An 18,540-nucleotide genomic window follows, 5' to 3' on the forward strand; every position below is an offset into this window, starting at 1 on the left:
GAGCAATCTAAAAAGGAAATTAAGAAAAAAATCCATTTATGATAGATCAAAGTAAAAAAATACTTTGGAATACATTTAGCAAAAGAAGTATAAAACTTATACTGAGGAAACTACAAAACATTGCTGAAATAAATTAAAGGCCCAAATAAGTAGAAAGATTTCTGTATCATTGACTGGAAGACAATATTTTTTAAGATGGCGATATTCCCTAAATTGATCTACAGACTCAAGGCAATCTCTACCAAATGTCATCCGTCTTTTTTTTTTTGGATTTTTATTTATTTATTCATGAGAGAGAGAGAGAGAGAGAGAGAGAGAATGAGATAGGCAGAGACACAGGCAGAGGGAGAAGCAGGCTCTACGCAGGGAGCCTGATGTGGGACTCGATCCCGGGACCCCAGGATCACGTCCTGGGCTGAAGGCAGGCGCTAAACCTCTGAGCCACCCAGGGATCCCTTTCTTTCTTTCTTTTTTTTTTTTCTAGAAATTGACAAGCTGATCCTAAATCCATATGAAAATGCAAGGGAATCACAATCACCCAAATAATTTTGAAAAGAAAAAAACTGGAGGATTCATACTTCTGATTTCAAAACTTACCACAAAGGTATAAAATTGAGAGTCCAGAAAAAAACCCTTCATTATGACCAAATGATTTTTGCCAAGACAGTTCAATGGAGAAAGAACAGTCTTTTTAAAAAATGGTACTGTGATAACTGGATATTCCCAAAGGAGTGATGTTTGATCACTAATTCATACTACACAAAAATTGACTTCATAGGGATAAAAGAGTAAATGTGAGACTCAAAGTATAAAACTTTTAGAAGAGCACAGAGGAGTAAATTTCTGTGACCTTAGATTAGGGAAAGCCTTCTTAGATATGACACAAAAATGCAAGAGAAAATTGATAAACTGGACTTCATCAAAATTAAAAAAATTTGTGCTTCAAATGACACTGCCAACAAGTAAGTGAAAAGACAACCCACAAAACAGGAAAAATATTTGCAAATCATTTAAAGTTTTTTTTTTAATTTTTTTTATTTATTTATGATAGTCACAGAGAGAGAGAGAGAGAGGCAGAGACATAGGCAGAGGGAGAAGCAGGCTCCATGCACCGGGAGCCTGATGTGGGATTCAATCCCAGGTCTCCAGGATCGCGCCCTGGGCCAAAGGCACGCGCCAAACCGCTGCACCACCCAGGGATCCCCGCAAATCATTTATTTCATAAGGCATTTATCTACAAAATATATAAACTCTTACAACTCAATAATAAAAAGGCAACCCAATTAGAAGATCAAGGATGTGAATAGATATTTCTCCAAAGAAAATATACAAATGGCCAATAAGCACATGAAATGATGTTCAACATCATTAGCTATTAGGGAAACACAACTTAAAACGAGACTTAAGAAAATGAAAAACTCATACACTGCTGGTGAGAATTTCAAATGATGGAATGACTATACTAACCAGCCTGGTACCTTCTCAAAAAAAGGTTAAACATAGAGCTCCAGATGACCCAGCAATCCTATTCCTAGATATATACGCCCTAAAACAAACATATGTTCACACAAAAACTTGTACGTGAATATTATAGAGCAGTGTTATTCATAAGAGTCAAAAAGTGAAAATAAGTCAAATGGCCATCAAATGATAAATGTGGTATATCCATACAATGGAATATTATTCAGCCATCAAAAGAAATGAAGTTGAGACACATGCTACAACATGGATCAACCTTGAAAACATGATGCTGGGGCAGCCCGGGTGGCTCAGCGGTTTAGCACTACGCTTAGCCCAGGGCCTGATCCTGGAGACGTGGGTCTTGATCCCAGGTCGGGCTCTCTGCATGGAGCCTGCTTCTCCCTCTACCTGTGTCTCTTCCTCTCTCTCTTGCTCTCTCTCTCTCACGAATGAATAAATAAAATCTTTAAAAAAAAAAAAGAAAACATGATGCTATGGGAAAAGAAACCAGACATTAAAGGCTCCATATGATTCCATTTATATGAAATGTTCAGAATAGGGACACCTGGGTTACTCAGTGGTTGAGCATCTGCCTTTGGCTCAGGTCATGACCCTGGGTTCCTGGGATTGAGTCCGGCATTGGGCTCCCTACAGGGAGCCTGCTTTTCCCTCTGTCTATGTCTCTGCCTCTGTGTCTCTCATGAATATACAAATAAGATCTAAAAAAAAAAAAGAAAGAAGAAAGAAAGAAGAAAGAAGAAAGAAAGAAAGAAAGAAAGAAAGAAAGAAAGAAAGAAAGAAAGAAAGAAAGAAAGAAAAAGAAAAGTCCAGAACAGGCAAAACTATAGAGACAGATTTAGATTCCTGGTTCCTGAGGGCTGGAAGACTGCTGATAGGTAAGGAATTCCATTTTAGGTTGATGAAAGTGTCCTAATATTGATTGTGGTGATGGTCACACAACTCTGTGAACACACTAAAAACCATTAAATGCTACACTTTAAGTGGGTGAATTGTATGGTATACGAGTTACCTCAGTACAGCTGCTAAAAAAAAAAAGAGGAAGGAGCACCTGGATGGCTCAGTCAGTTGAGCATCTGACTCTTAATTTTGGCTCAGGTTATGATCTCAGGATAATGGTATTGAGCCCTGTGTTGGGCTCCAGGCTCAACCAAGAGTCTGTTTATCAGGGATCCCTGGGTGGCTCAGCGGTTTAGCACCTGCCTTCCGCCCAGGGCGTGATCCTGGAGACCCGGGATCAAGTCCTGCGTCGGGCTCCCTGCATGGAGCCTGCCTCTCCCTCTGCCTGTGTCTCTGCCTCTCTCTCTCCTCTCTGTGTCTCTCATGAATGAATAAATAAAATCTTAAAAAAAAAATTTAAAAAAAGAGTCTGCTTATCATTCTCTCCCTTTGACCTACTCCCTTTAAAACAAACAACAAATAAATATTTTTTAAAAATGCAGGAGATAAGAGAATTCATCTATATCTTTTTTTAAAAAGACTCTATTTATTCATGACAGCCCTTTACTATTTATTTATTCATGAAGCCCTTTTGCTCAAATTACCATTAGAGGAGTAAAGGCTGGAACCAAAAAATTTTTAGAAAAATATTATTGATATACAGCCTACAATGAATGAAGCTACGAACAAGCCATTTTATTTATTTCTCTGAGGTACAATCCTCATCCAAGTTTTCAAAAATCCTGTATGAAAAACATTGAGAGTGCTTTCCTATAAATAAATAAATATAATGAAGTATAAATGAAGTAGCATGTACGTTTTGCTGTACTGATCCACTTAGAATTTCTTACATATAGAGAAAATATTTTTGGAAGAAGTTAATGAATTAAACTATATTAAATGGATGTCATGACACAAAATGTTGAAATTTAATGACCTTAAGAAAAATTGCTTTTCTCATCATTTTTCCACATGTATACTTCACTTATTTTTTTTTTAAATGTAGTTATTTTAGAGAGAGAGAGAAAGAGGAGGGGAAGGGCTGAGGGAGAGGGAGAGAGAATTGTCGTATCTTGTTGGATCCTCCTCTTTTTTAGCATGTAGTATTATTCTTGGTCTCTTGTTACAGTCTTTGTTGTAAAGTCTATTTTGCACAATGTAAGTATTGCTACCCTGGCTTTATTTTGACACCATTTGCATGACAAATGTTTCTCCATCCCCTCACTTTCAACCTGCAGATATCTTTAGGTCTAAAATGAATCTCTTGTAGGCAGCACATAGATGGGTCTTGTTTTCTTACTCATTCTGTGACCCTAGGTCTTTGGAACAGGGCATTTAGTCCTTTTATGTTCAAAGTTAGTTAGTTAGTTGAGAGAGGAAGAGCATGTGTGAGAGGCTGAGTGGAGGGTAGGGGCAGAGGGAGAGAAAAATCTCAAGCAGGCCCCACCCCCAGCCTGATACAGGGTGCAATCTCATGACCCTGAGATCACAACCCAAGCTGAAATCAAGAGCCAGATGTCCATCGGACTGAGCCACCCAGGAGCCCCTACATTCAAAGTAATCACTGATATATATGTGTTTATGGTTGTTACTTGTTTTGTGGTTGTTTTAGTAGTTTTTATCTACTCTCTTCTTTAGAGAGAGAAGCAGACTCCCCGCTGAACTCCACACGTAGCTTGATCTCAGGATACCAGGATCATGATCTGAGCTAAAGGCAGATGCTTAACTGAGTCACCCAAGTGCCCCTCTGTGCCTGTTTCTCTGTGATAGAAAAGTCAGCTATGTCTTTTGCTCTTGAAAGTGATAGGTGGGGCACACACATTTAAGAAGGTGCCAGTCCTCCTTCATAGGGGATGTGTAGCCACTGCAGATACCGGGGCCAGAAGGGGCCACTCCAAGCCTGCGCAGGCGTAGGATGCAGGTTTACCAAAGTGCGGGCAACCTCCCTGGGAGGTGACCAACAGCTGCCACCAGAACTGAGGCCCTGTAAAATGCACAGGTCAGGAGATGTGTTGTTGAGGTTTATGTAGGTGTTCTAGGGGAGGGGACCCACAAGGCTGGGACTGAGGCAAGGGTGACTGGAGAGAGTGGATCCTCCAAAGCACAGAGTGGAGGGGTGGCCTGGTGTAAACAAGTTAGGTCATGAGGGCTGGTGGCCCTGTGTTTCCGTTGAGGGGCATGGGAGGGAAATAGTGCCTGCAAGCTCCTTTGTTCCTGGTGGGGTCTTCCTGCAATCCCTGCTTCTCTGGGACCTGCTCTGAGATAAGTAAATAACTCTCCCTCCTGTAGGACCGAGGTGTTTTTCAAGCTGCTGCTTCTACACTGGATCTCCTTGGGCTGTTTCTTGTGCTGTCTCTTAAAGGGTGGGGACTCAGCTTCCTAACACCATTGAGGCTCTCCCAGAGCTGAGCCCACTGATTTTTTAAATTCCAGGCTTTACGTCCCACACTGGTCTTAAGAACTCATGAAATTTGGCCCCTCTTGTTTTCAAAGCCAAAAGCCAAATGTTGGGGGGGGGGTGTTTGTCTTCCCTCTGCAGGTTTCCTGATGTGATAGTCTGTTTCCTGCCCTGTGGCTCCCTCCCTCCTGCTGACTGTTGGGGGCCCTTTAGCACCCGCCCCTGTCTCTGCCCTTCCCACCCTCTTCAATGCAGCTTCTTCTCTCCCTTAAGTAGAGGAGTTTCTTCTACCAGCCTTTGGGTCTTTTTCTGGACTATTTATGCTGATGTGTTATCCAGTGGTGTGTATCTGTGGGATGAAGTGAGCTCAGGGTCCTCCTATTCTACATGTTCCCAGCCACTCTCCAGAAGGTGTTTTTTCAAGTAAAAAATGGTGGTCCAAGAGGCGCCTGGGTGGCTCAGTGGTTTACCGCCTGCCTTCGGCCCAAGGTGTGATCCCAGATTCCCCAGATCAAGTCCCGCATGGGGCTTCCTGCATGGAGCCTGCTTCTCTTCCCTCAGCCTGTGTCTCTGCCTCTCTCTCTCTCTGTGTCTCTCATGAATAAATAAGTAAAATCTTTAAGAAAAAAAAAAAAAAAAAAGAGTGGTCCATGAAAAAACACAGCTAGTTCAACTAGCAACTCAACCACACGTCTTTTTCTTTGAGACAACCATCATGCTTCAATACTCAGAAGTGCTGGAGTATTTCCCACCTCATCTTACAGAATTTTAAGAAGATGAATGTCACTCAAGGTTTAAGATTAAATAAAACTAATAATATTTCCTGCTCCAATAAAGACATTTTGAGGTTAACCTGGCATTCCGCTCTGCCCCTTCCTAAGTCCATACAGTTTCGTATGGAATCAACTACCTTGATTCATGCTAAGGCACCAGCAATTTTACCAACAAATGTCAATAGGGGAAAAAAACGCAAATAACATCTTAGTATTACTATGAAAATAGTTTCAAACTCACAGACCCCCTGAAGAGGAGATCCTCTCAGAGGTCCAAGAAAGTATGCTTTGAGAATTGCCTCCCTGGGCTGATTCCTATAGAACCAACCTGCCAATTAAACATGAGTTATCTCAGCAAGAGTTAAGTCTCAAAATTATCCCACATGTGACCCGAGTAAGACGGAGCATGGGCAAAGTGACAGGGTGGCTTCTACCATATTCAGTTTGATTGCTAATCCCACGTCAGCCATTAAAAAATATAGTCTAGGAGAGTTTTTCCTACAGGTTTTGATTATGAAATATTTGGCAGAGGAAGTCTAATTCAAACCAGCTGCTGGACTCTTGCTGAGCAGCAGTCGGTGAGAGCACACTGCCAAAAGGCCCCCTTTGGTGGGGAGGCCAGATGAGCTCATGCAAAGGCGTTTTAGCAGCTTCTGCCCCCTAAATCCCAAAAGCACACCACCACTCAATTTTCCAGATTGTAAAGTAGCCACACTTTCCTTGGATCTTTTTCTCTTTCAGTCAAAGAGCGTTTATAGGAAAAGACTACAAAATGTACATCCTACAAAATCCATAGCACCTTTACAACCGATGTGTTTTTCTACCTGTGTCATGTATCTGGCCTTCATCTCAAGAAGTATGTAAAATAAAAAATTTAAAAATTAAATAAAAAAATCTTCTCCATTTATCACTCTCACATTTTACTTATTCCTCACCAGCATGAAAATACCCACTATTAAGAGTATGTACACACACACACACACACACACACACACACACATCTTGGTTTCTAAGAATCTGTAAATGTGCAAGCCAGTAAATGATGTTAATTTATATTGCCCTAACAACATTCTTTGCTTTTTGAACTACAATCAACTCTTATTTTATCAAGGACTACCAACTTCTGTGGGTAACGAAGGTCCTTGATTTCTCTTCCTTCCCTATGTGTTTATACTATCGTTTTTTCTTTGGCTCATCCACTCATAAGAACATGTTCCAAAAAAAAAAAAAAAGAACATGTTCCAAAGTATCAGAAGTTGGATTAATGAAAGTGAATATTCAGCCCTTTCTCATTACTCATAAATCTCAAACCCTCTTTCACCCACACTAAAGAGCCATAAACATACCACTTTCTGGCCTTGCTTCTCTCTGTGGAATACCTCCCAGTCTGGTTTCATCCGTTGGTTTCTCTTGGTGGCCAAACTCTACCCACTCTGGGAGGCAGAGGATGATTAAGCCCCATTTGGTTCAATCTTGTAGTGACGTCAACCAATTCCACCTGGCTGACAAGGCCACATGGAAAAAATAAACCTCTCATCTGCCTGTCATCTTTGCTCTAATCCACTGGTGCTTCCAGAACAAGGAATAAAGAATCTCTGCTGTTACATTAATTAAACTTATTAAGAAACAACATGTTCAGGGAGCTACAGGCTCCACCCATTTAATTTATGGCCAAGTTCAATTTGCATGTCTAGGTTGATCCAAATAATACATTTGAATTCCTCACATTTAACAGGAAACTTTCACTATTTATAGAAACTATTGGGTAGAGCTAAGCAACTCTTTTAACAATGGCCAAATCAAACCAATTATACTTTTTTTTAAGATTTTATTTATCCATTCATGATAGACAGAGAGAGAGAGAGAGAGAGAGAGAGGCAGAGACACAGGCAGAGGGAGAAGCAGGCTCCATGCAGGGAGCCCAACATGGGACTCGATCCTGGGACTCCAGAATCACTCCCTGGGTCAAAGGCAGGTGCCAAACCACTGAGCCACCCAGGGATCCCCAATTATACTTTTTACATAGAATTCCTCTTTGACAGATTTTCACTTAATAAATAATAATTACAATTAAAGCAGCTAATACTTACTCGAGCACTTAAAATGTGTCAAGTACCATTGTAGCATTTTACAAGTATTAACTCATCTAATACTCACACCCTATCTCATTAAGATTCACTAAAGAAATTAAAATTGCACAGCACAGAAAGGTTAAGTAACATGCTGTCAATTACCTACGATCAGAGGCAAAATCGGGACTCAAATGCAATTTATTAAGGATTGGTCTTATTATCTTCTATTAAATCTTCAGGGTTTTTTGGTGGAACGGGTTGTTTTAATTATATCAGCTTTACTAAGATATAATTAATGATGTTAGTACACTCAGAATTGTGCAACAATCACCACATTCAATTTTAGAAAACTTTCATTACCCTAAAAAGAAATCCAATTTCCATTAGCCATTACTGTCTATTTTTCCCCATCCACCTCACCTACAACCCTGGCAATGACCAACTTACTTTCTGTTTCTATAGATTTGCCTATTCTGGACATTTCATATAAACTAAATCATATAATATGTGGTGTTTTGTGTTTGGCTATTTTCACTTAATATGTTTTCAAGGTTCATCCACATTGCAGAGTATACCAGAAAACATTCTTTATTGCTGAATAATATTTCATTTTATGGACATACCACTTTTATCAATTGATGGACACTTGTGTTGTTTCCATTGTTTGGGTATTATGAATAATGTTATTGGGAATATTTGTGTATAAGTTTTTTTTTTTTTTTAAGTAAGCTCCATGCCCAGTGTGGAGCCCAACCTGGGGCTTGGACTTAGGGCCCTGAGATCCAGGCCTGAGCTGAGATCAAGAGTCAGATGCTCAATCACTGAGCCACCCAGGCACCCCTCATGTAAAAGTTTTTGTGTGAACCAAAGTTTTCATTTCTTTTGGGTATACAACCTAGGAGAGGAATTGCTAGGTCATATGGTGACTCTTTGTGTAGACTTGAGGAAGTGCCACATTGTTTTTTCACATCAAACACACCATTTTACATTCCCATCAGCAGTATATGAGGGTTACATTTTCTCCACATCCTAGTCTACAATTGTTATTATCTGTCTTTTTAATTATAGCCATTGTTGTGGGTGGGAAGTGGTATCTCATTGTAGTTTCAATTTCCATTTCCTTCATGGCTAATTATGTTGAGTATCTTTTCATGTGTTTATTGGTCTTTTGTATATTTTCCTTAGACAAATGTTTTTTTAGATCCTTTCCTCATTTTTATTTATTTATTTTTAAAGATTTTATTTATTTATTCATGAGAGACACACAGAGAGAGAGAGGCAGAGACATAGGCAGAAGGAGAAGCAGCCTCGTGGGACCCGATCCCGGGACTCTGGGATCACACCCTGACCCGAAGGCAGATGCCCAACCATTGAGCCACCCAGGCGTACCTCTTTCCTCATTTTTTAAATGGGTAGTTAACCTTTTTATTATTGAGTTGTAAGGGTTTTTTGTATATTTTGTAGATACGAGTCCCAAATTAGATAAATGATTTGCAAATATTTTCTCTCATTCTGTGGGTTGTCTTTTCACTTTCTTTTTCTTTTTTCTTTTTTTTTTTTTTTAATTTTTATTTATTTATGATAGTCACAGAGAGAGAGAGAGAGACAGGCAGAGACACAGGCAGAGGGAGAAGCAGGCGCCATGCACCGGGAGCCCGACGTGGGATTCGATCCCGGGTCTCCAGGATCGCACCCTGGGCCAAAGGCAGGCGCTAAACCGCTGCGCCACCCAGGGATCCCCATCTTTTTTGTCTTTTTACTCTCTTGATGGTGACATTTGAAGCATAAAAGTTTTTAATTTTAATGAAGCCCAACTGATTTATTTTTTTCTCTTGTTGCTTGTGCTTTTGGTGTCCTATCCAAGAAGACTCTGCCCAAGCTAAGGTCATGAAGATATACTTCTGTATCTTCTTCTAAGAGTTTTATACTTTTAGCTCTTAAATCTTATTTATATCTTTTCCCTATTTGCAAATCAATGCCACACTGATAGTATACACAGAACCACCCCATTTCCTTCTTTAATACCAAAGTGCTTTGGTGATCGAGGCCCAGTCTAGTCAATGGCCAGAAATAATTTGTTTTATAGGCTTGTACTTTCTAGTATCAAAGGCTCATCTATAGGATGTCACAGATTTCTACTTCATCTTTCCAATGACACACAATTAAGAAAATGTCTAAGGATAAAGCTACCCTCCATGCATTCTATGATCATAACTGGAGTATAAGCTTCTTCCATAAAATTTAAACTTAAGAGGTATCCACAGTCATATTCATAAACTCTAAATCTTTGGGAAATATAAATTTAATAGTTGTAATTATAACTACTGAGATATGTCCACGTTTTCTTTTTTTTTTAAGATTTATTTATTTATTTTTATTTATGATAGACACAGAGAGAGAGAGAAAGAGGCAGAGACACAGGAGGAGGGAGAAGCAGGCTCCATGCCGGGAGCCCCACGTGGGACTTGATCCCGGGACTCCAGGATCGCGCCCTGGGCCAAAGGCAGGTGCCAAACCGCTGAGCCTCCCAGGGATCCCCTGTCCACATGTTTTCATAGGATTCCTGTCATGCTCCAAATGTAACTATGACTGAGAAACTATAATTTAAGTAATACATTGAACTCAACTAAGATTTACTGAAGGCCCACCATATATATGCAAAGCACTATGGGAGGGCTGAGATGACTAAATCAAGGTCCTGACCTCAAAGAGGTTATAATTTAGTGGGTATTAAAAAAAAATCCAGGAGGGAAACAAAACAAAACAAAACCAGAGAACTGATGGCTAAATTCAGTCTTTATGCAGAACTCTTACGTCCACAAAGAATTAATGAGGGTGCATCTCCCTAATTCTGAGGCTCAACAAATCCTTTATCTCTATTCTGTGATCTAGGTGCTCCAGCTCTAATTTACAGAGAAATTCCTAAAAGCTATGTGAGAATTATATATATATATATATATATATATATATATTTTTTTTTTTTTTTTTTATGATAGTCACACAGATAGAGAGAGAGGCAGAGACACAGGCAGAGGGAGAAGCAGGCTCCATGCACCGGGAGCCCGACGTGGGATTCGATCCCGGGTCTCCAGGATCGTGCCCTGGGCCAAAGGCAGGTGCCAAACCGCTGCGCCACCCAGGGATCCCAGAATTATATTTTTATAAGAAAAAAATGACATATGTAGGAGAACTTGGAAAGTTGAAGGAAATCCTATATAACATGAACGTCTTGCCGTAATTTAAAGAATACTCTTAAAAAAAATAAATAAAGAATACTCTTCCTCAAATGACTCTGTCTACTCAAAGCAGGAACCCCCATCACCACTCCCACCCCCCCACACTGTTCCCTGGAGGACATACCAGATGGTTTTATTATGTAGCTTTTTTTTGCTACCAAATATTTTTCTATGGAGCTCCTTTTTAATATATAGCTTTTGAATTATTTCAAAACCAGATTCTCTTTTAAGACCAAATAAAGTTGAATGTGAATGTGTTCTCTGGTTTCACTAGTTTCTAGTTACCCCTTAAGACATCTTGGCCCAAAAATCTACATATCTCTATTCTTTTCCCTTCCAACTCTCTGCATCTGGCATGATAGAAACATCCTGTTGCTTCAGGTCAAATCAATGTTTATTTGCTGGCGTCAAAATTATGTGTTCTTATACTAGAAAGAGAATTGAAGAATATTTTGGCTGACTTGTGTGGTTTATCCACAGTACCGCATTCTGGTTTAAGTGATTTCATCACTCAGTCAAAAGGCTACCCCAATTTCAGTGGTTTTCTAGTCACAGTCAATAAAGTAAAGGAAAAAAAAAATCCTACTATTTATCTTTATGACTAAGCAAGACTTGAAGGGAACAGTTAGGAAGTTGTTTCAACAACTTAAAAAATGCTAGTGGCAGAAAACACTTACTGAGCTAGGAGCTGCAAAATAATCAATAAGCTTGTAAAAGAAACGTTTTTGTCTTCAACTATATCAGCTACTTAAATGCTATTTTAGGTACCTAAGATAATAGAATTCACTTTCAAATTTTTTGGTAGATTTAGAGTAGGATAGCTATTTTATTTTTTTTGTCTTTAGACTTACCTCGTGGCAACAAGAGGGTAGCTATGACATGGTGATGCCCAGGCATCCCTTGTCCACGGCATACAGTCATAAAGCAGCAAATCCTTCTCAGTCACAGCCATGAGGACAGGTCTCCATTGTTGTCTTCCACCATCTAGTTTTGCCTGTTACAATGGTAAAATCCAGAAAGCAGAACTAATTATAATGATACGCAGTGTAAAAGTCCTTTCAGTGATGGTCTAACACAGTGGGTCTCCATTTTGTTCCTTGATCCTAACAGGCTTGAAGAACAGGAAACATCCCATCAGGTTCCATTCCACTGGCTAGGATTCTCCAATGGGAGGTGTGAGGTGGAGTGTGTAAGCTGGAAAAGCTTTCCCAGAGTGAGTGAGAGACAAAATCTAATGATAGGACTCTGTTTTTATAGAGTTCCCCATTACACTTTAGGATGTTTCTGTTTCTGTTTCAAATGTACCATTGCATTTACCTGCATAAAGTTCACTTACCTCTGTGAGGATTTAAAAGTTAGGAAAACAACCACTCTTTATCCATATTGTCAAGGATCCAAAGCCAGAAAGCAGAAGCGTATGCTGCCCCAGTATATCAAAACATTTCCCCCCATTGAAATAACAAACAGGGAATGCTTAACAATAGTGTTACTTTAACATGGATCCTAAAACAAAAAAAACATAGATGCTTCAGCTATCACTGATGGCTTCAAGGAGAAATCAAAATGATGAATCACTTACTCACAGAATTCTCTTAATACTACTTCTTACTTTCTTTTCCTTAATGACTTCTGAAGGTCATTTGGAAATGTCAGAGCACCCTAAGAATGTATCTATAATCTGAAAAGTGACCTGAGTGGTTTGGTTCTGTGTTATAATACCTACTGCCAGAACTTTCCCCTCGTAGTTAGAGCCACAAACTGATTCCACAAAATAGGGATGAATTCTAGCCAGTGAAGTGACTTATATTCTTGTATGTGCTGATGACCTAACTCTGAGAATGCAGCAAGACATGGCAGAAATAATTCAGCTTTTCTTATCAGTGAATCCAAGTTTTCTAAGATTCTATATTTAGTCTCTGGGTAACTCTATAATATCTGGAGGGAAAATTTCCAGATATTTTTTTAGATTCTTACATTTTTGTGTCACAGACAACCCAAAGGGATTTCTAAGTCTTTGTCTCTGAAATTGTTATAAATGATATTTCAATAGGGAAGATAAGGTAGTCTTCCCTTATTCATGGTTGCTTTTCATGGTTTGAGTAACCCACAGTCAACTACTGTCCTGAAGCAGATGATCTTCCTTCTGATGTGTGGTGAGAAAGTCAATCATAGCCTAACACTCCGACACAGTGCCTACGCCATTAACCTCACTTCATCTCACATCATCACAGAAATCACTAATATAGTACAATAAGATATTTGAGAAAGAGACCACATTCATATAACTTTTATTACAGTTATTGTTATAATTGTTCTATTTTATTATTAGCTATTGCTAATCTCTTACTTTGCCCAATTTATAAATTAAATTTTATTATATGTATGTATGAATAGGAAAAAATATAGTGTGTATATAACATTCAGTACTATCTGTGGTTTCAGGTATCCACTGGGGGTCTTGAAACGTATCCCCAGTGCATAAGGGGGACCACTATAATGCAAAATCTATCTTCCCAAGAGTTTAAAATGGCAATCTCAGTTTCTTTTCCTTAAAGATAGGGAGAGAGGGGGTAGCGGGAGGAGAGGGATAGAAGGAGTAGGAGAGAGAATCCTAAGCAGGCTCCATGCCCAGCACAGAGCCCAATGCAGGGCTCAATCTCACAACCCTGAGATCATACCTCAGCCAAAATCAAGAGCAAGGACGCTTAACTGACTGAGCCACCCAGGTGCCCTAGCAATCTGACTTTTAAAATTGATTATTTCCCAGGATGCCTGAGAGGTTCAGAGGTTAAGTGTCTGCCTTCAGCTCAGGGCATGATCCTGGAGTCCCAGGATCACGTCCCACATCGGGCTCCCTGCATGGAGCCTGCTTCTTCCTCTGTCTGTGTCTCTGCCTGTCTCTCTCTGTGTCTGTCATGAATAAATAAATAAAATATTTTTTAAAAAATTAATTTTCCCCTAAGTTATAAGAGAGATTTTGAAGGCTAGATCAGAGCATATACATTTGGAAAACCTAATTTTTTTAAAAGAGATTTTATTTATTTATTCATGAGAGACACACAGAGAGAGAGAGACAGGCAGAGACACAGGCAGAGGGAAAAGCAGGCTCCATGCAGGAAGCCCTATGTGGGATTCGATCCCAGGACTCCAGGATCACACCCTGAGCCAAAGGCAGACGTTTAACCGCTGAGCCACCCAGATGTCCTAGAAAACCTAAATTAAATGTATTTTAGAGACATTTAGAAAGATAAAGAAGATATTTTAGGCAATAGAGGAAAACTGGTAATACCAATAGAAATAATATCTAATTTCAAGATAGAGAACTTTTTGTTCAACTAACAATTTTTATTTTTTTTTATTTTATTTTTTTAAAGATTTTTTTTTTAATTTATTTATGACAGTCACACACAGAGAGAGAGAGAGGCAGAGACACAGGCAGAGGGAGAAGCAGGCTCCATGCACCGGGAGCCCGATGTGGGATTCGATCCCGGGTCTCCAGGATCGCGCCCTGGGCCAAAGGCAGGCGCCAAACCGCTGCACCACCCAGGGATCCCTCAACTAACAATTTTTAAAAAGTGTTTATTCTTTGGCCCTTTTGAGTCCCTAGTTTTTAGAGAACTTCTTTTCTCTCTTCTATGTACCATTGCAGTAAAGTGAAACGTCATTTTAAATCATTCTGTTTGTCTATTTGCCTCAAGTTATAAGGACACTGTTTGCTTTCAGTGTAGTCAAAATGCTGCCTGCTATATATAGCATGTGTTTTTGGTTGTGGTATCGGTACAAGCAGCCTTGGGGCTCCACTAGTAAGTATTTGGCCAGAGAAAAAAGGGATACTAATGTTAGGGTTCTGGTTTGCTTGTGTTTCAACACCCACACATGCACACACCTAGCTAAACAACAGCCTTCTCCAAATTTTATTTTTAATAGAGTTGAATAACACTAAAGATGAAAAATTAACAGTTACTATTCATTCCCTAAATCCTAAACCTATAAATCAATCTTTTTGACAAGTGATATACTTCTGTCCTTAATTGTGTTATTATGATAGAAAATAGAGAGCAAAAACTAAATAAACCACTCCACTAATGCTGATTTAATGTTTATGGTCCTAACTTGAGTATTTACACATTTTGAGAATTATTATTTTTTAAAAGATTTTATTAATTCATTCATGAGAGACACACAGAGAGAGAAGCAGAGACATAGGCAGAGGGAGAAGCAGGCTCCATGCAGGAAGCCCGATGTGGGACTCGATCCTCAGGACTCCAGCATCACGCCCTGAGATGGAAGGCAGACACTTAACCGCTGAGCCACCCAGGCATCCCTGAACTTGTATTCTTGAACAATATTTTATAATTAGTGATTTGTTTGTTTTTTGTATGAATATATACAGACATACACAAAAAAAATTACTGAGCATCTACTATATATATAGCATTAGGCTAACATCTCTGGGGGCAGTAAAGATTTGGGAAAAAATTGTTCCCATCTTCCAAGAGCTCAAAATTGATTGGAAGAAACACCACATAAATATGGTCCATAAAAGACATTGTGATGAATTGGTGGCCTTGTTTTCCTCCTTTCTACTTGTCTTTATGGAACACAAACCAAATTAATTTCTCTTTAAATGTCTAACAAGTTGGGATCCCTGGGTGGGTCAGCGGTTTAGCACCTGTCTTTGGCCCAGGGCGCGATCCTGAAGTCCCAGGATCGAGTCCCGCGTCAGGCTCCCTGCATGGAGCCTGCTTCTCCCTCTGCCTGTGTCTCTGCCTCTCTCTCTGTCTATTGTGAATAAATAAATAAAATTAAAAAAAAAAATAAAAGTCTAACAACTCTCTGGTGCCTGGGTGGTTCAGTGGTTGAATGTCTACTTTTGGCTTAGGTTGTGATCCCAGTGTGCTGGGATCAACTCCTGCATCAGGCTCCCCATGGGGAGCCTGCTTCTCCTTCTGCCTATGTCTCTGTTTCTCTATGTCTCTCATGAACGAATTAATAAAAATTTTTATCTCTATGTGTGTGTCTCTCATGAATAAATAAATAAAATAAATAAAATCTTATAAATAAGCAAATAAGTTCAACCTTGATGGAAGGTAATTTTTTTAAAAATTTTTATTTATTTATGATAGTCACAGAGAGAGAGAGAGAGAGAGAGGCAGAGACATAGGCAGAGGGAGAAGCAGGCTCCATGCACCGGGAGCCTGACGTGGGATTCGATCCCGGGTCTCCAGGATGGTGCCCTGGGCCGAAGGCAGGCGCTAAACTGCTGCGCCACACAGGGATCCCCGATGGAAGGTAATTTGGCAATATTTATCAAAATTACAAATGCATATCCCCTTTTGTGGTTCTTTCAAAATATGTCCACAAAGTCTTTACTACTCTTCTTTTAAGAGGTAGAGCCCTTAGGTGTAGAGTAAACTTAACTCAGGCTAATGAAAAGAATATAGCAGAACAGACTATGAAAGGGACTATGGCTTCTATTTTGCTCTTTCTCTCAGATCACTCACTCTGGGGAAAACCAGTAGCCATGTCTTAAGGACCCTCAGGCAGCCCTGTACCAAAGGCCTCCATGGCAAGAAACTAAGGCCTCCTGCCAACAGCCATGTGAATGGATCATGCTGGAAGTGGCCCTCCCAACCTCAGTCAAGCCCTCCCATGACTGCCCCCTGGCTGATAGCCTGACTGCTGCAACTTCATGAGGGATCCCAAGCCCGAACCATCCAGCTATACTGCTGCCATATTTCTTTCTTCAGAAACTATGTGAGGTAAATATTTGTTATTTTAAGGCCACTAAGTTTGGGAGTCATTTGTCATGTAGCAATAGATAACTAAAACACCCCCTTGAACTCAGCTCTTCTGGGGATTTATCTTATCCTTCAGGTATAGAAATATCCCTACTCTCTAAATTATCGATATCTAAATATAGTAACTGCTGCTTCAGAAGACATGAACACATATTTCTCCAAAGACATCCAGATCACCAATAGACACAAAAAAAGATGCTCAATATCACTCATCATCAGAAAAATGCAAACTGAAACTATAGTGAGATATCACCTCACACTTGTCAGAATAACTACAATCAGAAAATATAAGTAAGAAACAACAGTGTTTGCAAGGATATAGAAAGAAAAGAACCCTCTTACACTGTTGGTGAGGACGCAAACTGGTGCATTCACTGTGGAAAATAATATGGAGGCTCCTCAAAAAATTAAAAATAGAGCTGCCCTAAAATCCAGTAATCAAACTACTGGGTATTTACCAGAAGAATACAAAAATACTAATTTGAAGGGATATATGTATGCATCTCCATGCGTATAGCAGCATTATTTAGAAGGAGGAGGAGGAGGAGGAAAAGAAGGAGGAGAAGAAGGAAAAGGCAAACAAGGTGAAGAAGAAGAAAGAGAAGAAAGAGGAGAAGAAGATGATGACGAAGAAGAAGAGGAGGAGGAGGAAGAGATTTATATATACATACAAGGAAAAAAAGAGGCACTGTTGTACCAGGAGAAAAACTTTTTTTTGAGGATAAAAAGTACATCTTATTTTTTAAGATTTTATTTTAGTTCCAGTAAGTTAACATAGTGTTATATTAATTTCAGGTGTACAATATGATTCAACATTTCAATACATCACCTGGTACTCATTACGGTAAGTGTCCTCCTTAAATCTCCATCATGTATTCAACCAATCCCTCCACCCATCTCCCTCTGGTAATCTTCAGTTTGCTCTCTATGTCTGTTTCTTGATCTGTTTTTCATATTTTCCCTTTGTTTTGTTTCTTAAATTCTACATATAAGTGAAATCATATGGTATTTTTCTGACTGACTTATTTACTGTTTAGCCCCGTGTATGTCATTGCAAATGTCAAGATTTCATTTTTTATGGCTGAATATTATGGCTGAATAATATTCTATTGTGTATATATACCGCATCTTCTTTATTCATCAGTCATTGGACACTTGGGCTATTTCCTTATCTTGGCTATTGTAAATAATGTTGCTATAAACATCGGGGTACATGTAACCTTTTGGATTAGTGTTCTTGTATTCTTGGGTAAATACCCAGTAGTGCAATTGCTGGATCATAAGGTAGTTCTATTTTTAACTATATGAAGAATCTACATACTATTTTCCATAGTGGCTGCACCAGTTTGCATTCCCACCAACAGTGCACAAGTGTTCCTGTATCTACACATCCTCACCAACACTTGTTGTTTCTTGTGTTTTTTTACTTTAGCCATTCTGACAGTATGAGATATTTCATTGTAGTTTTGATTTGCATTTCCCTGATGAAAAGTTATGCTGAGCATTTCTTCATGTGTCTGTTGGATTTTGGATGTATTCTTTGAAGAAATGTCTGTTCGTGTCTTCTGTCCATTTTTAAATTGGATTATTTTTTTTTGAAGTTCTTTATGTATTTTGGCCAACCCTTTATCGAATGTCATTTGCAGTATCTTCTCCCATTCAATAGGCTGCCTTTTAGTTTTGTTGACTGCTTCCTTCACTGTGCAGAAGTTTTTTATTCTGATGAAGTCCTAATAGTTTATGTTTGCTTTTATTTCCCTTGCCTTGGGAAAGACATATCTAGAAAGATGTTGCTATAGTCGATGTCAGAGAAGTTACTTCCTGTGCTCTCTTCTAGGACTT

General features: G+C 39.3%; 1 protein-coding gene across 2 annotated transcripts in view; it reads right to left on the minus strand.

The window, feature by feature from the left end:
* The window catches only part of SNTB2 (syntrophin beta 2), a 115,647-nt gene that overhangs the window by 24,015 nt on the left and 73,092 nt on the right, over nt 1–18,540 (minus strand). For both annotated transcript variants that reach the window (XM_025426663.3, XM_025426665.3), the window contains exon 4: nt 11,749–11,891. In XM_025426663.3, coding sequence (XP_025282448.1) covers nt 11,749–11,891 — 143 coding nt within the window. The remainder of the gene's footprint in view (nt 1–11,748; nt 11,892–18,540) is intronic.

The sequence above is a fragment of the Canis lupus genome, chromosome 5 (assembly GCF_003254725.2).
Source record: "Canis lupus dingo isolate Sandy chromosome 5, ASM325472v2, whole genome shotgun sequence".
Lineage (NCBI taxonomy): Eukaryota > Metazoa > Chordata > Mammalia > Carnivora > Canidae > Canis > Canis lupus.